Genomic DNA, 20,338 nt, shown 5'->3' on the forward strand with positions numbered 1-20,338 from the left:
CGTGTTTTCCTCTTAAGTATTTCATCTATTTCAAGAATAACTAATTTAATCTTTTAATTAGAATTAGAATCTTTTTATTAAAACTTTGCTCCCTAGGAAAATACCAACAGTAATAATGTCTTTTTTTTTTCTTCTCACATATTCAACCAAAAAGCAATCATTGCATGACTATAATTTGGAAAAATTTAAGCATCAATAAGTTTCTGAAATCCTGAAGGGAGGAATCAGAAAAATAAACTTTGCAGTTATAAGGATAGTGAAGGACAAAGTATTTGCATATTTCATTAGGGTTTGGTTTACTCATGTAAGATTTGTCCTCTCTCTGTTCAAGTTCCAGCTTGATGATTTTAAACATCAATCTTCCAAAATAGTCCACCTGTGTTTGTTAGTAGTCACTATCTAAAGCTAAACACAAAAATTTAGCTTTGCAAAGAGCTATTACTGTGCAAGTGTTCCTTTTTCTTTTCTTTATAAGATACTGATTTTGCTCTGACTTACTTCTTTTTCAGCATCTTCTAGTTTCTTTTTCTTACTCTCAGGCATTAAATCATCCAACCAGCTGAGTTCCCGTTTGGTAAACAGCAAGTCCATCAACTTTCTTACAAATACCAGAGCTAACACCTGAAGTAAATAATAAAGCAGTTTAAAACAGGGAAAAAATATAAATGGAAGGTTTAGATTTGTTTGTTTTTTGGTACAAACAAGTCAACTTCAATTAGGGCTGACATTAAAGTGAAATCTGAAGATATGTGCGTATAAAAGATATTGAGTGTACTTTTGCTTCCTTCACTTCCTTTTCTTACCACATCTCCAGAATAATGGCTATCATTTTACCCATTATACAAGTCATTTAAAGAAGCAATGAAAAAAACTATATATTTGACTGTTTCCTTAAATACACATAGTTAGTAGTTTACATTATTTTAAATGAACATTAAATCATTATTACCTATGCTGATGATATTTTAAATTACTTATAGTAATTCAAGTTCATTTTATTTTTGAAGTATTTGAAACTGGTTTAAAATAGTTAATAAAATTTGATTTTATATACTCCAATAAAGATGTTAAAAAAATTTAATTTCAAAAATCCCCTTACATTTTCAAATTTGCTAGTATATCTGTAAAGTTAAATTTTGAAAGTTTACGTCTTCCATCCAACTTCAATTAATTCAAACTACTGCTAATATTCAGAATGATAGAGATGAAGCTAGTATGAATCACTGAAATTCATATATAATCTGAAACCCAATCTTAGTTACTAGTTTTAGTGGCTAAAGTTTATACCAAGATTTCCAAAAATTGTTCAAAATTATTCTATTGATCCAGTTTGTTCATGGATTTTCAAAGAGAGCAGAAAATCAGAGGAGGAGAAAAAGAGTTGAGTTAGCAGTTTCATACCATCATGGGAAAGACAATAGCAGCTCTTGAAACTTTTATTATCCACAAAAGGCCAAGGCAACTCATCTGAATAACTGTGAAGAGATGGACTTTTCGAAGTGGTACATGCCTTAGATATATAAAATCTGGTTGATGTTTTGCAGGCATCCAGAAGAGCTTTATTCTATCGAAGAACTAGAAGATAAACAGACTAAATTGCTTTTTACAGACAGCAATAGAAGTAGGATAAGTAAATGTATACTATGGTCCAATATATGGTAGATCACACTTAAGTTGACATCAGGACAATACTATTGTTAAGCGTACACTCTGAAATAATACAGTTTCAGTTTTATAATATCCCACATTTTCTTGAATATGGACACATGTTATAATTTAAAAGAGTTTAATAACATTAAAGCCAATGCTAAATGTTGCTCCCTCAGAGAGTATAGCCTTGAAAGAAAACATTATCATCATCCTCTTCATCATCACATCACAATTTCTTCTTTTACCTGCCCCTTAAGCACTAGGGTTTCCTGGACTCTTCTTTCCTGAATAGCTCATCCGTTCCCATTGTTTCAATTTTCACGTACTTGCTAAAGACTTTCAGACCTCAACTCTACTTCAGCTCTGTCTGTCTTGAGCTCTCAACCCACAACCAGCTGCTGAGTAGGATGTCCTGACCTCCTTAGTTTGACTCTGCTGTTTTGGCCTTGCCACTTTGATCCCCAACAAGGTTTCGGTGCTGTTTCTAAAAATACAAACATCTTGGCCATAAAGATTTAACCTAGATGAATTATTGTTAATAAAGTATTTTTCAGAGCAAATTTTAACTCCGTTTAATTTCTTGATCAAATTTGATCTTCAATCACATTTTACTTATCAACAAACTGTACCGCATGTTAGCTTTATTTTATGTGGATCATTTTGTTTAATTTTCTCAGGCCAAATTTTGCAGTTTTCAATATTTCCAACAAGAAGCGATGATTCAGAAAATGACAGTTTCAATCAGTCAGTTCTATATCATACCATTTCTACAGGAATATCTCCTATGCATTTTAAGAGTAATATCAGATTTAGTCCTTAGCTACTTTATATAAGAAAATTGTAAGCAATTCTCATCAAATATTCCAAAATTACTCTAATATGCCAAGGAACAAATGCCCATGAAGTCAAGTAAGTGTTAGTGGCAAAACATCATGTTTGTCCAATAAAGATGTTAAAAAAAAAATCATGTTTTACCAAAGCCTCCTAATATCCCAAATTCAACATAAACCCATCTTTCCTTCTGTGTGCAGCATGACCTTCCCTCAGGCTTCTAAACCAGAATCATACATAGTTTAGCCCATCCACTGTTCATTTATTCATTCATATTCATTTATACATTCCAAAAAATTTGTTGAAAACCTTCTATGCAGAGTACTAAGTGCTGAATTTGTTTCTGGTTTATCCATTTCTATATTGTTCACAAATATTTCACTGGGTCTTTTTATTTCTACCACCTAAATATGTCTTAAAATTACATGTCATTAAATAAATAAAACTCTGCGTGGTGGAGGTGGCAATAGGGAAGAAATAAAGTAAAATCCTTGGGGTTATAACCGAATGTTTCAATTTCTATAGAACTAATTTTTCCCAGCCACCATTTCTCCATTTGTGAAGTTATGTTATTGCATAAATGTACTTCAGTGTGTGAGTGCTTCACTTGTTATTGCTTAAATGGCACATTTGCTTTACTTTGGATTCCTGAAGTGCTGGAGTGAATATAAATGTGGTTATATATCAGAGTACAGAAACAGCATTCATGAGAACACGAATCTGTTTTTTCTGCCATGTTGCACAGTGAGAAGCCTAGATAAGTTTCTTAATATTACTGAACAGGTAACACATAGAGCCCTCCAACAAACAGGGTAACAAATTGACATGCTTCCTGAACGGTTGATATTCGGCACATTTTTAATTATTATTACTCAAGTAATGATAATCATGCTAAACGTATTCTGAGTTTTGCATTTGCCTTTGATCTTGTCCTAATATCAGTATCCCATTTCCCCATCCAGTGAACCACAAAATACCAAATAGGAATTTCAACTCCCTGAGTTTGGGGCTCACTTAAATTTTCACTAACTCTGTTTCTCAGTGTGAAACCCTATTTGCTGTTTCATTGGTGCTATTTAGAACTCATTGTACTTTTCTCATGGGCCTTTGATAATGTTGACCTCAATTTTCATTTGAAAGATTCACACCCCAAATAATTCCAAAATTTGACATTCTTGTTTAGTTCCAAACCTCACGGGTATAAAATCATGTGAGTGGAATTAGGGGGAAAAACCTGTTGCAGCCTATTAAAATGATTTTACTTTGTTTCTTAAACTTCTGCTGCTGTATTGATGTGAGCCCGAGGCCTAAGAATAAATACTTTTCACTTACGGTTGAAATTAGTACTCATGGAACCTCTGCCAAAGGCAAAAAACACCTAAAAAAACCCAGCAAAACAAATAAACAAAACCTTTTCAATACTCTTCCCTATCTGCCTTACCAAACCAATTCTTTTAAAATATATTTTTCATACATGAAGTTACAGCTGAGCAAATTAAATGTAGTTTGAGTAAAATTAAATGCATAACACTTCTCAACCATCTCCTTCTCCCAAGTTAATTTTACCCAGTGGCAGGCTGAACAGAGTCATGCTATGTACTTTGGGTGTTCAGTGATCTTACAGTAACTTCATATTAAAGTTTTGCCTCGGTTCTGACATTCAGTAGTATCCTAAGGCTAAAGTGGTTTTCCTTCTCCCAAAGGCAGAAGCTGGTTAGTTGTTTATTCAGGAAAAGAGTTCCTGTGCTGCCTGTCCCTCAGTGTTGAGAGTTTAGCTAAGCTATTCCATAGTGTTGCTGCCTTATCATCCATTTTGTTTGATCAAGCAGCCTGAGGTGACCTTAAACTACCCTAACCCCTCATGCAAGTGTACGTCTTAGCTGCCTGTAGAGTCGCAAATAGATATAAGTTCCTGACGTAGCTTCTCCAACGGCCCTTGTGATCAGCAACCACCCCTGCCCCCCACTGCCTTCTCCTTATACACCCCTTAGATAAGACTCCCACAAAGCTTACCAAAACCCTGCTCTTTTGATTTGAAGAGTCCAATTCGGCCTTAGCCCAGCAACCCCAAAGCACTCCACCCACTGACCCTAATAAAAGCATGTGTCCCAAGTCCTGTCTCCCTCTCTCTGTCTTCACTTTGTCTGGACCTCCCCATGCGGCCCCTCAAGGCCAGGTACTTCCTGTGTAGACCTGTGAGTGATAAACTTCTCTATTTCAGTTTCTCTTGTGGTCTGTTGTTGAACCGCAGTTCACCATCCAGCACCCTGTGCTCCACTTAAAAAGTGTTAATTTGACAAATTCATAGCACTTATTCAGATGACTGTTCCTCTGTAGGTCTCTGAATGGCAGTGAGTCTGGCTTGTCAAAGAAAACGTGGTACTTTATATTGACTTTTAGCCAACAAAAACAAACTGTACGTTACAGTAAATAATCCTCAAAAGTAGTCTCTTTTTCAAGAAAATTTAAGTGTTTTGGAACAATAATGTTGTTATAAAACAAGATGATTCAAAGGCAAATTTAAGTCGAAACCTGTGTTAGTTCCCTAGTGCTGCTGTGACAAATTACAACTTGGTGGCTTAAACAATAGAAATTTATTTTCTCACAGTGTGGAGGCCAGAATTCCAAAATCAGAGTGTTGGTGGGCCATGCTCCCTCTGAAGGCAGTAGGGAAGAAAATTTCCTTGCCTCTTCCAGCTTCTGTTGGTTCCTGATGTACCTTGGCTTGTAGTGGCAAAATTCCAATCTCTGCCTCCACCTTTATGTGGCTTTCTTCCCTATGTCTCTCTGTGTCCTCTCCTCTCCTCTTCTTATAAGGACCCCAGTCATTGGATTTAGGGTTCACCCTAAATCCAGGGTGAGCTCATTTTGAAATCCATAACTAATTACATCTGCAAAGACTCTATTTCCAAATAAGGTCACATTGTGAGATTCCAGGTGGATATGAATGGTGGAAAGAGGCACTATTCAACCCACTACAGTAACATAAGCAGGAATAATTTGTCAACAGCCTCCGTAAAAATTTAGAATAATCTTGTGGTACTTTTGAAATGTGTCCACAGATTCTTTGGTATTATTCTCTTCAAGAGATGGACTCTAATTTCCCTCCCTGTGCGTGCGAACTGGACACAATGACTTGCTTCTAACAAATAGAAAAAAAGTGGAAGTGACCGTGCGTAACTTTGGAGATTGTCAATAGGCACAGTGACTTTGCCCTCATTCTCTCTCTTGTATTGTTCACTGGGATGGAAGTTAGCTTCTCTAGTGTGAGGACATTTAAGTGTCTGATGGAGAGGCCTCCTACCAATAGCCAGAGAGGAACTAATGTCTCTTGCCCTCAGCTATATGATAAGCCATCTTGGACATACACCTTCTAGTCCTATTCAAGCCTTCAAATGACTGCAGCTCTTGTCCACATCTTGATAGCAACCACGTGAGACATCTTGAGCCAGAATCACCCAGCTAGTAAGTTCCCAAATTCATGACCCACAGAAACCGTGAGATAATAAATGTTTACTGTTTTAAGCCACTAAGTTTTATAGCAATTTGTAATGTAGCAATGGGAAATTAATACAAAAACTATATTTATTTAACCAATACTTAAACAATTAATAAGGTTTTCTTTATTAATTTACAAAATAATTCTATAAAGACAATTGTAATAACAACAGGAAAACAAACATAAAAGGAAAAAATATCACCCAGGAGCTCATTACCTTAATAAATTGTCTTTATTTCTCTACCTTCCTTCTTAATCCACCCACACTCACAGTTTTATAAACCTATCATAGCTACAACTCATTTTTCCACTTTTTCACTTTGCATTTCACTTTGTCATAAGCATCTTTACTGTGTTATTTTTATAGTCATCATATTTATCAATTTTAAACTAATGTTCCTTAGATAGCTTAATTATTTTACTGCTGTTGAATAATTGGGTTGTTTCCAATATTTTGATAATATGTGTTACAAGGAACATCTTTGTGCAAAATTTTTTTTCTGTTTTCATAGATAGGTGTCCACATACATGATCACAGTATCAAAGATCTAAAGTATTTGGATATATTTTTAAATGTACTGCTATCTTTTTCTAAAAGGATTATAAAGTCTAAACCTTTTACAGTTTTAATATACTCATAGTAAACAAAAGTATCCTCAGATTATGAACCAGTTTGAAGAAATTTAATTGTAGTCTGAAAGCTGCTCCTCAGATAATGGCATTTTTTTAGCTACCACATGACTTAGCATCAACAGACCTTAAGATAAGTCATCACAGATGTGCTTGTATTACTGTAATTTACCTGAATCCCTTTTAGTGATGAAGCACCCATATAAAGGAACACTCCATATAGCACTGGCATAGGAATAAACTGTAAAAGAACAATTAGAAAAAAGGCACAAGTTATTTTCAAATATAATGTGGTCAATATATTCTGCACTTCCAAAGAAAAACACAGAAAAATAAATAAATATTTTAGAAGCAGTATAGGGCAGAGCCAGAAGACATGGGTTAAAATCCCAGCTCTAAGCACTTTTTAGCTGCATTACCTTAGGTAAGTTACCTAAGCTCTCTGTGCCTTAGTTTCCCAATATCTAAAAAGGGATAATAATAGGTCTGTTATAAGTATTTAATAGGTCAAAACCAATAAAAACACATATGATACGTAATAAACAATAAATATTAACTATTATTATTATGCTGCTTTAGGGAAATTTGAATTTTGTTTCACAATGGTAAGATATTTAGATTAAAGGTGAAGGATGGAGCTAACATCTAGACATTGTTCCTACACTTTACCAGATACTTGTAAACATGTGGATTGTTCAATTTTTCTCTTTTTATTGGAATACCTCAGCATCATTTTTTTCTCTATAATTACTTATATAACATAGAAATTAGTTCTTGCAAATTGTGTAAATTATTAAATAAAGGTAAACTTGTATAAATTATTAAATAATTCAATTAGAATTTTCGAAGTATGGACAACTAAAATGAGTTATAATTTAAAATACAATGAACACACCTTTGAAGTACCTGTCAAAATTATATGACAAAACAATTACTCTTTAATGCTCTTTAAAATGGATTCAACTATTTTATTTTATTTTATTTTATATTTAAGGATAGAAGTGAGACATACTTTATTTCATAAATTGAGATTAATTTTATACACAGAAAAATAGCTGTTAGTAAAATTATGATGGGGTTTAATAAACCCAAATACATTCAGAAAGTTCAGGATTCAACTACTTGAAACATAAAAAATAAGTATGTATAATAATGATGTTCATGTAGTAGTTTTATGAAACATTTAAAATACAAAACTGCATATGTGGCCGTGACCATGGCATTGCTTATCTCTGTACCTCCACCTTATATTAAGTAATATTAACTGCAAATATATCTGTCCACTGACAAGAAAATAGAAACTTTATTTTGTGTAGGCCTACAGTAAACTCAGGTCACAAGTCAGTCAGAGATGAGTGACTCTTTCCCATAACCTGATTTTCATTTCAAAATTACAATAATAATTTCCACAAATTTTACTCTGCCAGATTTAATTTTTTTATGTATTTAAGGATTCTAAAATATAGCACATAATTTCCCTTGTTAAGAAGCTATATAAACATGGTAAAAATTCATCACTTTTGTCACATGCCGTACAATATTTACAAATTGATGGCTTAGATTCAAATGAAATTTCTTAAACAATAATAAATATATTCTTCCTTCTCTCAAATTCATAAAGGCAGATTTCATTACCTTCAGAATACTGGTCATAAAGACTGATGAACCCATAAGAATAAAAATCATAAGCCCAGTAACCCTTTGCTCCCGAATGCCAAGAAATTTGGGTTGTTCTCCTGGAGCTGAACATTCTGATTCCAGTTTTAGGCTGTTGACATGAGTGATGGAGAGGACAGTGGCAGCCACAAACCACGGCAGGCCCATGATGGAGCACACACCAAGCATGACAGCCACCATTAATAGATCCAGATGGTACCCACAACCTTTCTGTTAAGAGAAAGAAAAGAGGATTCTCATACTACCTGAATTTGGCATAGAGACCAATGACACCACCACCATGGAATAGTAAAGAATAGAAAAGAGATACTATCTTGAATCTTGTATAACTGATTCTAAAATGCAAAATAAATTAAAAAGATAACAGTCTCAAAATATATAATCTACTTAAAGAAAAGTTGCAGGTGTTCCTACTGCAATTATGATTATAGTGGCTTCTACATATTTTAATAGGTTTAATGTAATTCTGGCTTAATGGTACATTAGTTTCCATTCTACTTCTATTGAATAGGTAAAGTCATTATCAAATACAGTCACTTCACTTTGGTTCCTTAAATGGGCAGGTTAATTTGCAATTCATATGTCTAGTCTTTCATCATTAATTCATATGAAAAATATTGAGCATCAATTATATACCAGGCATCAGGCTGAGAAAACAAAGTATGGGCTGTGTCCACAGCAGAGCTAAGAATGGCTTGGTTGTGACTAGAAACCACTTCCTGACAATACCCAAGAAGCCTTTCTGTTAATATCTCCTAAAGAAAAACTCTTCTTAAACCCTCAGTTTCCAATTGCCCTGTTTTGTCTCAATGGTTGACTTTTACTGGGAAAAATAATATCATAGAACCTAAACTTCCATATATACTCATTTTTATCTTAATATATTACTACTGCATCTTGTTCTCATCTGTTTCAGTTTCAGCACTGGAAAAATTTGGCCTCTCCTTAAAGTGATAGTTTTTGTGTTTTCTATCTCCTCTATGATCCTCCTGTGCTATCACTGGCCTCCAGAGGATTTCTTGAACCAGGCAGGAAATGTAAATGAGGAAAAATGGGTGCAAGGGACATGTGGAGGTGTGGGGACCTGGAGACTGCTCCCTAGCGGAGGGTGATTAGCTAAGAGTTCTCTGAGGAGACAAACTGAAGAATGGAGAAGAACCGAGTTACCCTCTTCCTCCATCCCCTGTAGGAAATTGACAGTGTAAAGCCTCAGAGGCAGCAAATGGTACTTTATGTTCCAACTCTTAATGACTACTTCATGAGAGGTGCTGTAATAAAATGCTTACGGGTATAAGTTCTGGAGACAGGTGGCCTGGAATCAAATGCTGGCTCAACCAATGATCTTGGGCAAATCATTTAACTTCTTGTGCCTCTGTTTCCCTGTCTGAAAAATGGTGATGATAACAGGAGACATCTTGCTGGGTTGTTGTGAGAATTAAATAATTTGCAAATGATTTTGCACATCATTTAGAACAATGTCTGATATTTTAGTAAGTACCCAGTAAATGTTAGGGGCTATTATATTCTAGCAGTTGAACAATACATTTCTCTTTTGTACTCACTTGTTTCAAGGATCCTCAATAAAAATATATAAATGTTTCTTAAGGGCAGGTAAACTTGTCATACAATTTCTCAGTATATCTCAGTTTTTAGTGCAATCATTGACGTACAATAAGCAATCATAAAGTTACAGATTGACTTTTTTAAAAGGAAATATGCATTATTGAAACAGTTTTTAGAATCAAACAGGTATAATTTTAAAATAAATATAGCTGCTAAAATTAGTATTATGAACACGAGCAAAATTTACCAATTATTCTAGAGGAATAATTTTGGCTTTTCTTACAGGCAGTTTTACCAAGCTGCAAGCAGTTTCCAGCTAATCTGAAAGCTATTAGAGCCTGGAGGGTGAAACATACCGAGTATCTGACATGTATTTGTCATGGCAGTGTTTTCTTTCTGCTATTTTTTTTTGTTGTTTTATTAAGAAAAACACCCTTAAAATCGGTTGTACTTCCTTCCCTTTCTGCTTATCCCTGACAAATTATAAAAGTGTAGGAGATGACAGCGAGGAGAAAATGAGAGATGCCACATAAGGACCTTTTCCTCCTGCATTGTCACCAATTCCGTGGCACCCCTCCTTGGGTCAGCTGAGCTGGGGCAATGCTCCAGTTCACCCAAATGCCTAACCTCAATTTCCCTTGTGAATATGACTCTAGAAACCTTTTTTTGCTAGTAACTCAGGAGAGGTTTTCATTATTAAGAGATGGAGGGTGGGAAGAGAAACACCCTGGTGTCAGCATGACCAAATAGGTGTAACCAGCTTCACTAGGGCCATACTCTGGTCCCCTGGCCCTTTTGCAGAACATTTTGGAAAATGTAGTTGCGTAGAACTCAAATTTTAGTCCCATTAAAGGACCACATCTTAACCAGTTAGAGGAGTGTCTTGTCCTGGGACCTCTGGAGTGTGAAGAATATAAACAGCAAAGGACCTGACCCTTAAGCCTCCATCGCTGAGGCAATACAATGTGAATGGTGCCCCCTGGGCAGTTTTGCAAAGTTGTGGTACTGCTAAGAGAGAATGGAAGAGGTGCTAGTAGCTGAGAGGTAAACATTAGAGGAGGGCAAAGGACACGGGGCCTTGAGAGTCAGGCTTGTGTGTTTAGCACACCCTGGACTCTCCCAGGGTCCATGCTCCCTATGGCTTAATAATATGAGGAAGGCCTTCATGAGAGTGATTTCCTACAGCTCTTGTCTTAGTGTTTTAAAAATATGATACAAATGTAAACAGTGGGATTCTAGATTGCAGGAAGCAGACAAAATAATGCTTTCCGAGGGAATAATATCCTTTTTAAACTTAGAAAGCAAGCTTTGTAAAGTCCAAGTAGATAATAAAAACAAAAATACAATTTCCCCCGATTATGTTATACAACAATGGGAGCATCTTAATTTAATGTGAATCAAAGGAAATAAAGCAGTTCTGGCACTTCCACTAATTAGTCATTATCCTTCTTCTTGCCTTTCATTTAAAATGTCTTTAAAAACATGGTCTTTGTAACCATATTATTAGCTGATAGGCATGCTAGCCAAAGGGAAGTATCCCTTTGTCAGAGAGAGAACTGTGCACCTTCTAACATATTTCTGTAGATTTTTTTTCTGAAATAAAGACAGAACCAGAGCTTCTATTCTCACATTCATCCATGAATCACGGGAAATGGACATATGGGAGGAAAAGGGAGCATAGCAACAGGTGATGCTGCACCAGACCCCACTAAAACCAACATGCAGCAAGACAAGAGGCCAGCCAAGAGGACCATCTGATACCCAGATGCCACTGCTGAAAAAATTCGTCTCAAAGCTTGGCAGCAACTTCCTGCATCTGTCAAGTTAACCACATAAAAGACTATAGATTGACATGAAGAACCAGGCTGACAAAGAGGGCAAAAAAGAACATATCAAATGCCATAATCATCAAGAGAATGTAGTGCCAAATGAATGTTGCAAATGCATCCATTTACTCAAGTGATCTGGAATTGTATTGCTGTTTATTAAAAATGATGTCAAAAGAAGGCTGAACTGTCTACAGAAACATGTAGAAAAGCCCACGGTTGTATCTTAACAGAAACTTTCTTTTCTGAAAGATAATATCTAACTATCCACTTTTAGAGAATGTACTTTTTTTTAAAAAAGTGGATATTTTTAATCCTTTTCAAAGGGATTCAGTTAACCAATGCTTATTCCACTTCTCTAGGGAAGAAACAAACAAATGAGAAATGCTAGAGAGAGTATGAATTGACGTCTATATACAATATAGATGAAATCTGCATTCTCAAGTGTTTACATTTGCAACTTCTGATACGTTTGAATGACCCAAAGGATCATGAGGTGCAGTGAGTTAGAGTTTTGCTAATCTTGAAATTCTTCGTTCTGAGGGAGGAGTTAGTCACTTAGCCTGTGAGTTGGGGCTAGACTCCTCATCTCAACACAGCTTTATTACGTATACAGTAACACTCACAAAACGATAAAGAGATTTTTACTGGCAGGAAAAAATCCTCTAAAAGAAAACCAACTACTGGATTTGGTAATGGAAGTGAAGAAAAAGTGAAAAGATCTAAAATATAAGTTTGAGAGAGAGAAAGAATGAAATGATGAATTTCTAGGTGACTCGGATATGTGATGTAGACTTAGATACATGATGTGGCCTCTACCAGGTGCTTGATACAGAAGCTAGAAATCATCATTCATTAAACTATCTCAGGGAATGCTCCAACCAAGGCAAAAATGGGTTTTCAAGGGAGAAAAAAAAAATAAGTAAAAGCTGAAAATGTGGTTAACTTGTGGTCTGGGGATATATTCAAGAAACATGTGTCTTTTTGTGACAATGTGGTTCAAGTTAAAGCCAGAGACTGTGCAAACACTTCAGGGAAGCAACAGGCGGGAGAGTGGCTATGGAACAAACCATTACTCTGAGTAAAGAACATTCTGAGAAAGTGATTTTTTGCTGTTATTAACAGGAAAATCAGTAGCAGCAGACCACACTGTAGTGAAGCTTAGAGAAGACAAGGGTTAAAGGCCAAAAAAAAAAAAAAAAGTGTTCGGTGTAGATAAAATATGTCTTCACTGGAAGGAACTTACTTTGCAAATATCCATATCCAAGGAGGAGAATGGGGTGTTCAGACTCACAGTGGCCAAGAAAAGTCTAACTCTTCTGCTTGCGGCAATGTAGCAAATTTATGATTAAGCCAGATTTGCTGTTTACTAAATCCAGGCTATTAAGGGGTAAAATATGAATCTTTTGATTACATAGTCATTTGTACAATAGAAAGTAATGTACAAATAATGTAATATAGTTTAATAATATAGTCTCAAGTTTGTCTCAGTGACAAAAATATTAAATGCTTTAGTTCTACATTTAATTTTATAAATGCAGATACTTGAAAGGACCACTTAAAGAATGCTTTATTATATTTTAGCTATTCTATACGATATGTAAAGGGGAGGTAAATATAGTATATTTGTTGATGTGGAGCTTTGGAAAGTCTGTGAATGTCAAGGGCCTACCATGGGCTCATGAAGAACAAGGAGCAAGCAATATGTGATTTATAAGGTGGAGAGATCTGGAAACAGCAAGCATACAGGACAGCCAAAAAGGTAACATCACCTTGGGCAATTCTTCATTTACTTCCACATTCTGTTTTAATGATTCCACTAATATTTAGAAAAAAATTTTACAAGGAAAATTTCTCAGTTAACTCAGTGATATTTCTGTCTAATTATAAAAGCCAAAAAAACCCCAACTTCCTTTGAAAGGGAAACAATGACTACATAGCTTACTTTCTTTCTAAAACAGGAGTCTTTTAGTTCATTTTAAAACATGTGCCATACAAGGAAATATATATACTGCCATTAAAAATGATAATGCAGATTTATATTTATATTGTTGGCATCGGATAATTGCCATTATAATGCTCTTATGTAAAAACAACAAGCAACATATGTAGTATGAAAATACAAATTTTGGTGTATAATTAAAACAGAAATGGGAAAAATAGAGATGTTTTCAGTTTAAAAAAATAAACTGGTGTCTAGGAAAAATGATTTCCTACTCCTTAGAGAGTAGCAGACTAACAGCATTCAACATTAAGTTCTTAACACCGATTTTATAGATCTACTTAATCAACTACATAACTTTAATAATTAAGTTGTGGTGGTATTTGCTTTTGCAGAAGGCTGATATTTTAAAAGCAAATAATATTTTTGAATGATATTAAATAAGTTGACTACTAATTTGGAAATCTGAATTTCTTGTTTTGAGAGCTGTAAATGATTTAAAGTTTCTAATATTGAATAATGTAGTTCAGCAGTATTTTGGGGCCAGCTCATACAGACTTATAAGAACCAATTGTTTAATTTTCAAATATTTCCCTGCCAATTTTTTGATGTCACTCTTTTAGCTTGAAATGGGCCACGATGGGAGTATTGACATCATGAAAATCGGCAAACATTATAAATCAGGGTATTTCTTTTTATACACAGAGGACTGGTTGTTAAACATGTACCAGCACATCACTGGTCTAGTTCCTAAGACTTCATGTGATATTTTGGTAGAATACATCTTTAATAATCAAAAAATTTTTTGACCAAAACAAGAAGTGAATATGAACTCATTTTAAAAAAGGTTTTTGAGCACGCTCAAGTTACTTTCTACAAAGAGAATAAAGAATACTCCTTATTTTAAGAGAGACACACACTCTCCCCAATATAATAGACAAAATTCCTTTTCAGTAAGATTTATTACAAATAACTGTGCTTTCTTATACTTATGTCATTACTACTTCCCATCAAATACTTCAATCAATCTGATTTTTAAATCTTTCTAACAAACATACTTAAAAATTCTATAAAGTATGATTTCTGTTGCTCTGACAATGAAACTTTTCCTAGAGTTTAAAGAGTATGTGAAGATAGCTGGCAATTATCCCATGATACCAGAAAAAACAAGATTGTGCCTGTTCTGTTTTTGTAAGGTTTGATTCAGAGTACTTTTAACCATTCAATGATTTTTTTGATTTTATTTAACATATTCCTATAAATGATAGTGCTCACATTACACATCTCAGACAAACTGCACACCAGTGAACAGCTAATTTTTCACAGTTGCCAAATGGCAGGGTCAGAATATAATAAATAAGATACATTCATATTTATTCTTTTTGTAAAAGAAAGTCATTAGAATCTGCACTAAAATTCAACAAAGATGTCACAAACTATAATATGACTGGTTTTAATGTCATAGACATTATAGATGGAGGAACGACTAAAGAAAATGAGAATTATTTGAAGATGTAATTTGTTCCAAAATGAATGCAATCTAATAGATATACTTAAGGTCAAATAGAGAAATAGAAGAACCCCAGACGTAAGACAAATTGGTAAAGCTACACTTCACCAAAATAGATTATTTCATTACAGTGTGTTAAACATGGTAAAGAAAGCTAGAACTTTGCCAATGTTTTTAAATTTTAAGTCCTGGAGGTAGGGTTCCAGAGTTCAGAGCTCAGCCAAGTGCTATAATTAAATTAATTAATTAATAATTAATAAATTAATGTTAAACTTATCGTCAGACAAAGTACCATGAATATAGAAAATAAAATTATGAATCTGAAAATATTTTAATATTTCACTATGCAAATGACTATAGAATACAAAATATAATAAACATCAGTATAAAGTATAATTGACATCCGTTGAATCACAATGATTTACATTAAAATGGAGGTTAAAATATACCTTTAGCTTATGCTCTTTTCTGTTGATGATGACGGCTGTAATCTGTTGGTCCATAAAAATTAGAATAGTACAAAGTAAAGCTGGAATAACAGCAGCTATTACTGTCCACCATGGATTTGGGCCTAAAGGTGTAATAAACCAGCCACGATCATCTCTTGTGGGCTGTGAAAAATTAAAGAATGCACAGTTATTAACTGGATTAATGAATACCTAATCAAATTGTCTTACAGATAATACCAGGAAAACCCTAGTTATAAACTGATATGCCAAGTGAATTATATATTTAATAATAATAATATTCACAAAGCATTTATAAGGTACCAGACACTATTCTAAGTGCTTTAAATATTTTAACTCATTTTTTTCTTCACAACAGTCTAAAGAAGATACAGATAAGGAAACTGAGACATAGAGAGGTTCAGTAAATTTTTCAAGGTCCCAAAGCTAGTAAGTGGTGGAGATAGGATTTCAGCTCTGACAAACTGACTCACAAATTTGTGTTCTCAATCAATACCTATATTAAATAAAATCATATTAATATTTATCATTTATGATTGGCAAATTTATTTACATTTACAAATATCACATTGACCACTGTGTATAACTCTTATTTTAGACGTGTATCCAGGTCACTATGTAATAATGTCAAAAAGACGTTTGGTCACATCATGGGCTCAGGGAAAGGTTCAAACATGGCTGGTGCCTGAGATGAGACCCAAAGGAAATCATTTTGACGATTCTTTGAGGAAGTCCCTAGCTATTTTTTTTTTTTTTTTTTTTTTGGCAGTACGCGGGCCTCTCACTGTGCTCTCCCGCCGCGGAGCACAGGCTCCGGACGCGCAGGCCCAGCGGCCATGGCCCAGGGGCCCAGCTGCTCCGCGGCACGTGGGATCCTCCTGGACTGGGGCACGAACCCACGTCCCCTCCATCGGCAGGAGGACCCTCAACCACTGCGCCACCAGGGAAGCCCCCTCGCTCTTTTTGATAGGTGAGAAAACAGGTTCAGAGAGGTAAAGTAACTGGCCCAAGGTTGCATAGTTAGTAACATGGTCTGAACTCTATTCCAGACCTAATTTTATCTGTTTTCAAGGCCTATCCACTGTGCGTCACCCTTACTTTCAAAATGCTTCCTTATCTTTTAAGAATATAGATATTCCCACTGGAATAATTGACAGAAATTTTTTTCAAGCTGCCTCTAGGTTTCCATTTCTGTGATTTCTATTTTTTTAATATTAGGCCAAAATTTTAGTCATGCTGTGGGCATTTTATTTACTGTTATATTAATCTATATTCTTTATATTTTCATGAAAATCCCAAGAACTAGGGTTATAGCCATCATCTGAATAAAAATTAGACCTACAGAGATGGAGAGATGATAGTAAATCCTATGATAACTTCACCTTGAAAACACTTGGTACTTGTAGTTTTGGAGATGGGATCCCAATGGCATAGTCAATTAAAACCATACACAGAATCGTAAGAAAGACAGCAAAGTCGCTCACTATGGATCGCACCTAAACATAATGAAAACACTTGTCACTTGAAGGAACTATAAATAGTGAAGAATACTCAGGAACATAATCTAGAATCACACTTTATGACATAATATCATAATATTATACTTTACGCATACTATAATATTACTACTAACTCTTGTCATATTTATATTTATGTATCTCTGTCATTAGGATGAATACACACTCAACATTTTCAAAATGAGGCATTATGGAATAGCTACAATGGTGATTGTGCTGTTTTCATTTAAAATCTAAGTTTATTATGGGAATCTTGCATGATACAATATCACTACATCAGCAGTGCTGATAAAAATCTAAGTTTATTATGAATTCCAGTATGTGAATATTTATTTCACAGAATAAGGTTGCATGGCTAGAATTTCGCTATATTTTAGTACTCTTTCTCACGTAGGTAACATTTTAATATCATAAACCTGAAATACCATGAAATAAAATTATCTATTTTTATTGAAGTTAGTTAGTTTATCTGAGCTACAAGTATGGCAGCAGGTAATTTGCACAACAGAGTAAGCAAATTTAAAAGTTATTCTATGTAAGCCAGTTTTTAAAGCCATTTCTCTTTTATAAAGCCTTCATTGAGAAAAATTCTTAAACAATAATCAACAAGATCTGCCTTTTATTAGGCTGCCTTTATGACGCACACACAAACACATACAAAATGCAGGAGTTTGATACAAAAAAGATAATTCTATATTAATCAAATTAAGCTTTGGGGGGAAAGAAATGAATCTTCCACGTTACGGAAGGAAGAGGTAAGAAAAACAGAAGTTTCTCTCAAACAGCAGTTCTTAAAACATTTTCCCAGAGTAGAATTTTCATCACAATTTTTAGCTCATCCTTAAAAAGCTTGTTTTCTTGTTTCTTTTCTTTCTTTTTCTTTTCTCCTTCCTTCCTTCCTCCTTCCCTCCCTCCCTCCCTTCCTTCCTTCCTTCTTTTTTGGCTGAGTCAGACCTTATAGGTGTTACTTTGCAGTGTTAAATATTGAACTAAGCTGTTTCTCTGTTTACTTTCCTTTCCAAATATGCAGATGCAAACGTGGTGGGTTAGGCGGAGGGACTGACACTTTAAAAATGAAAAAGAGGATAGTGTTCCAATGAGTCTTGCAGGGGCTTTCCCAATTACAGAATGTAACAGTGGCTCCTATGAGGTGTCTGTCAGGCTGGAATAGTTCCCACTGTTCACTGGGCAAGAAAGTGACAATCAGTAATGCAGTGTGTGCTTTTGAGTTCCAAAAATGAAAGTGGGAAAGTGGGAGTTTATCTCTGGGATTTGAAGTTAGGAGATAAGCCTGGAGGGAATGTGTACTCCTAGCACTGTATCACAAAATGCTTTCTCTTACCTCCCTCACCATGCCCACTCCTAAACTGGCAGCTCAATCACACAAAAACCTTTTCGTGGCTCCTTTAACGACAGCAATAGCTCTTTCTTTTGTCCTAAAACACACATGACTCCATAACATGCTTTATGTTGGTTCACGTTTTGATCAGAAAAATTGTAGTCTAAGTACCTTGGTTGGAAAATAGCGGCTAGTCTTGAACTGCTTCAGTGTGGCTGACAGAGTAACTGTGGAAAAGAACAGGATCACTGACCAAAATAGAACATCTGGAACATATGGGTGCTCGTGGCCACAAGCTCGTCCAACATACTCTCCATGTAATGATTTGCATTCCTGCCAGAGGAAGGAAAACAAATGGAGCTATTAAGCAAAAAAGGTGGACACGTTTCTTTCAGAAAACTAACATCTTAAGATCGCTTGCAGTTGAGTTGCTGAAGTTTTCAGTTATGGCTCCTAGTTGCATAGGTAGTGAGCAATATGAACCACTTCTAAAATTCTTGCCTTTTCAAATTAAGTTTAAATCTATGAAACTAACTGATTTATCAATCACCATCTTAATGAATTTTCACATCAACCCTATAAAATAGGTAGTTATTATTATTTCTATTTCATGTCTGAGGAAACTGAGGTGTAGAGAAGTTAAGTAATTGGCTATGGGCTCACCGCTGCTGGGTGGCAGCAGAGTTGTGATACAAACATGATATTCCTTTGGTGGGAATATTATTAAAGAAGAACAATGATTTTGTAGAATTATCTAGTCCAAAAGCTCCCAAGAAAGGTGAGAAAAGCAACAAAAAACTATGACACATTATTACTGGAGTGAAACTGAAAGTCAAAGATGGGGCTCAAATTTAAATTATAGAACAAAAGAGAAAAAAGTATAGAAGCAATGCAAAGTTCATATTTACTATGACTTCTTCATGGTCTTTTTTTTTTTCCTGGTATATATTTTATAAGCCTCTGAAGGATCATTTCTAATTGCTGCCTTAGCCATGAGGTGGCAGCAAAGTCAAAAAAATTTCCTTTCTTGGAGGAAAAAAACTGAGCATTTTAAACATTAATATTTTGAAATTAAAACTTTTTAAAAACGTTTTGCTTTTTACTATTTTAATTTAAAGATTAGAACACTAAATTTTAATTTTTTATTTCAAAACAGAGAAAAGAATGGTTTAAGTGATCCAGTGACCTTGTTAGTACTTGAGATATCTGGACCTGAACAGAAACTGAATTGTGTCATATACTTAAAGATCTTAGAGAAAAATATGGACTGACGGACTGATCACCAACAGAGACTGTCCAATGAACAAAGTTTCAGGCCCTGGAGTCCTTGTATAGCAGAAAACAAATACCTTCACAAGATTCTAGACTAAATCACAGATTGTTACATGGTTATCCAAAAACAAACTAGTAAAATCTACTTGGGGCAGCTACCCCTAAGGCTAGGATTCTTGAGAAATATTGTTTGTATACTTTATAATTATCTAACACAATTCCATTCCCTTTTCTAATCTAACTGCAAATGCTACATTCTTTGCTAGCTAAAGTTGAATTCCAATTATCTATTTTAATATAGAGCACAATGACTTGGCTAATTGAAAAACCAAAGAAAAATCCCCCAGGCCTTAATTATAGCTTTAATTTTCCTTCTCTCAAAACTCTGTTAAAATAGATAAAGTAGCAAAAATGAATCCTTGAATTTTTTAGTCCCGTCTCTTGCCCCTTGTCCAGAGATACTAGTATAGCAATTACTAAGCAAAGTAATGGTTAAGAAGAATGGATAAATACAAAGAGGAGCTAGAAGCTCTGTTGTAAACACATTATCTAAATATTTGTGATCAGTCTTTTGTGCAGATATAAAAGTCCTCCAAGTCTTGGACTTGACTGGGT

The 20,338-nt window shown here is 34.8% G+C and overlaps 1 protein-coding gene across 9 annotated transcripts in view; it reads right to left on the reverse strand.

Moving 5' to 3' along the window:
• The window catches only part of SLC4A10 (solute carrier family 4 member 10), a 312,417-nt gene that overhangs the window by 18,308 nt on the left and 273,771 nt on the right, over positions 1 to 20,338 (reverse strand). For all 9 annotated transcript variants that reach the window (XM_030852613.2, XM_030852628.2, XM_060302361.1 and 6 more), the window contains 7 exons: positions 18,623 to 18,784; positions 16,978 to 17,091; positions 15,578 to 15,739; positions 8,246 to 8,497; positions 6,783 to 6,851; positions 1,402 to 1,575; positions 499 to 621 (listed from right to left, as the gene is read on the reverse strand). In XM_030852613.2, the coding sequence (XP_030708473.1) occupies positions 499 to 621; positions 1,402 to 1,575; positions 6,783 to 6,851; positions 8,246 to 8,497; positions 15,578 to 15,739; positions 16,978 to 17,091; positions 18,623 to 18,784 (1,056 nt within the window). The remainder of the gene's footprint in view (positions 1 to 498; positions 622 to 1,401; positions 1,576 to 6,782; positions 6,852 to 8,245; positions 8,498 to 15,577; positions 15,740 to 16,977; positions 17,092 to 18,622; positions 18,785 to 20,338) is intronic.

Source organism: Globicephala melas, chromosome 7 (genome assembly GCF_963455315.2).
Source record: "Globicephala melas chromosome 7, mGloMel1.2, whole genome shotgun sequence".
NCBI lineage: Eukaryota > Metazoa > Chordata > Mammalia > Artiodactyla > Delphinidae > Globicephala > Globicephala melas.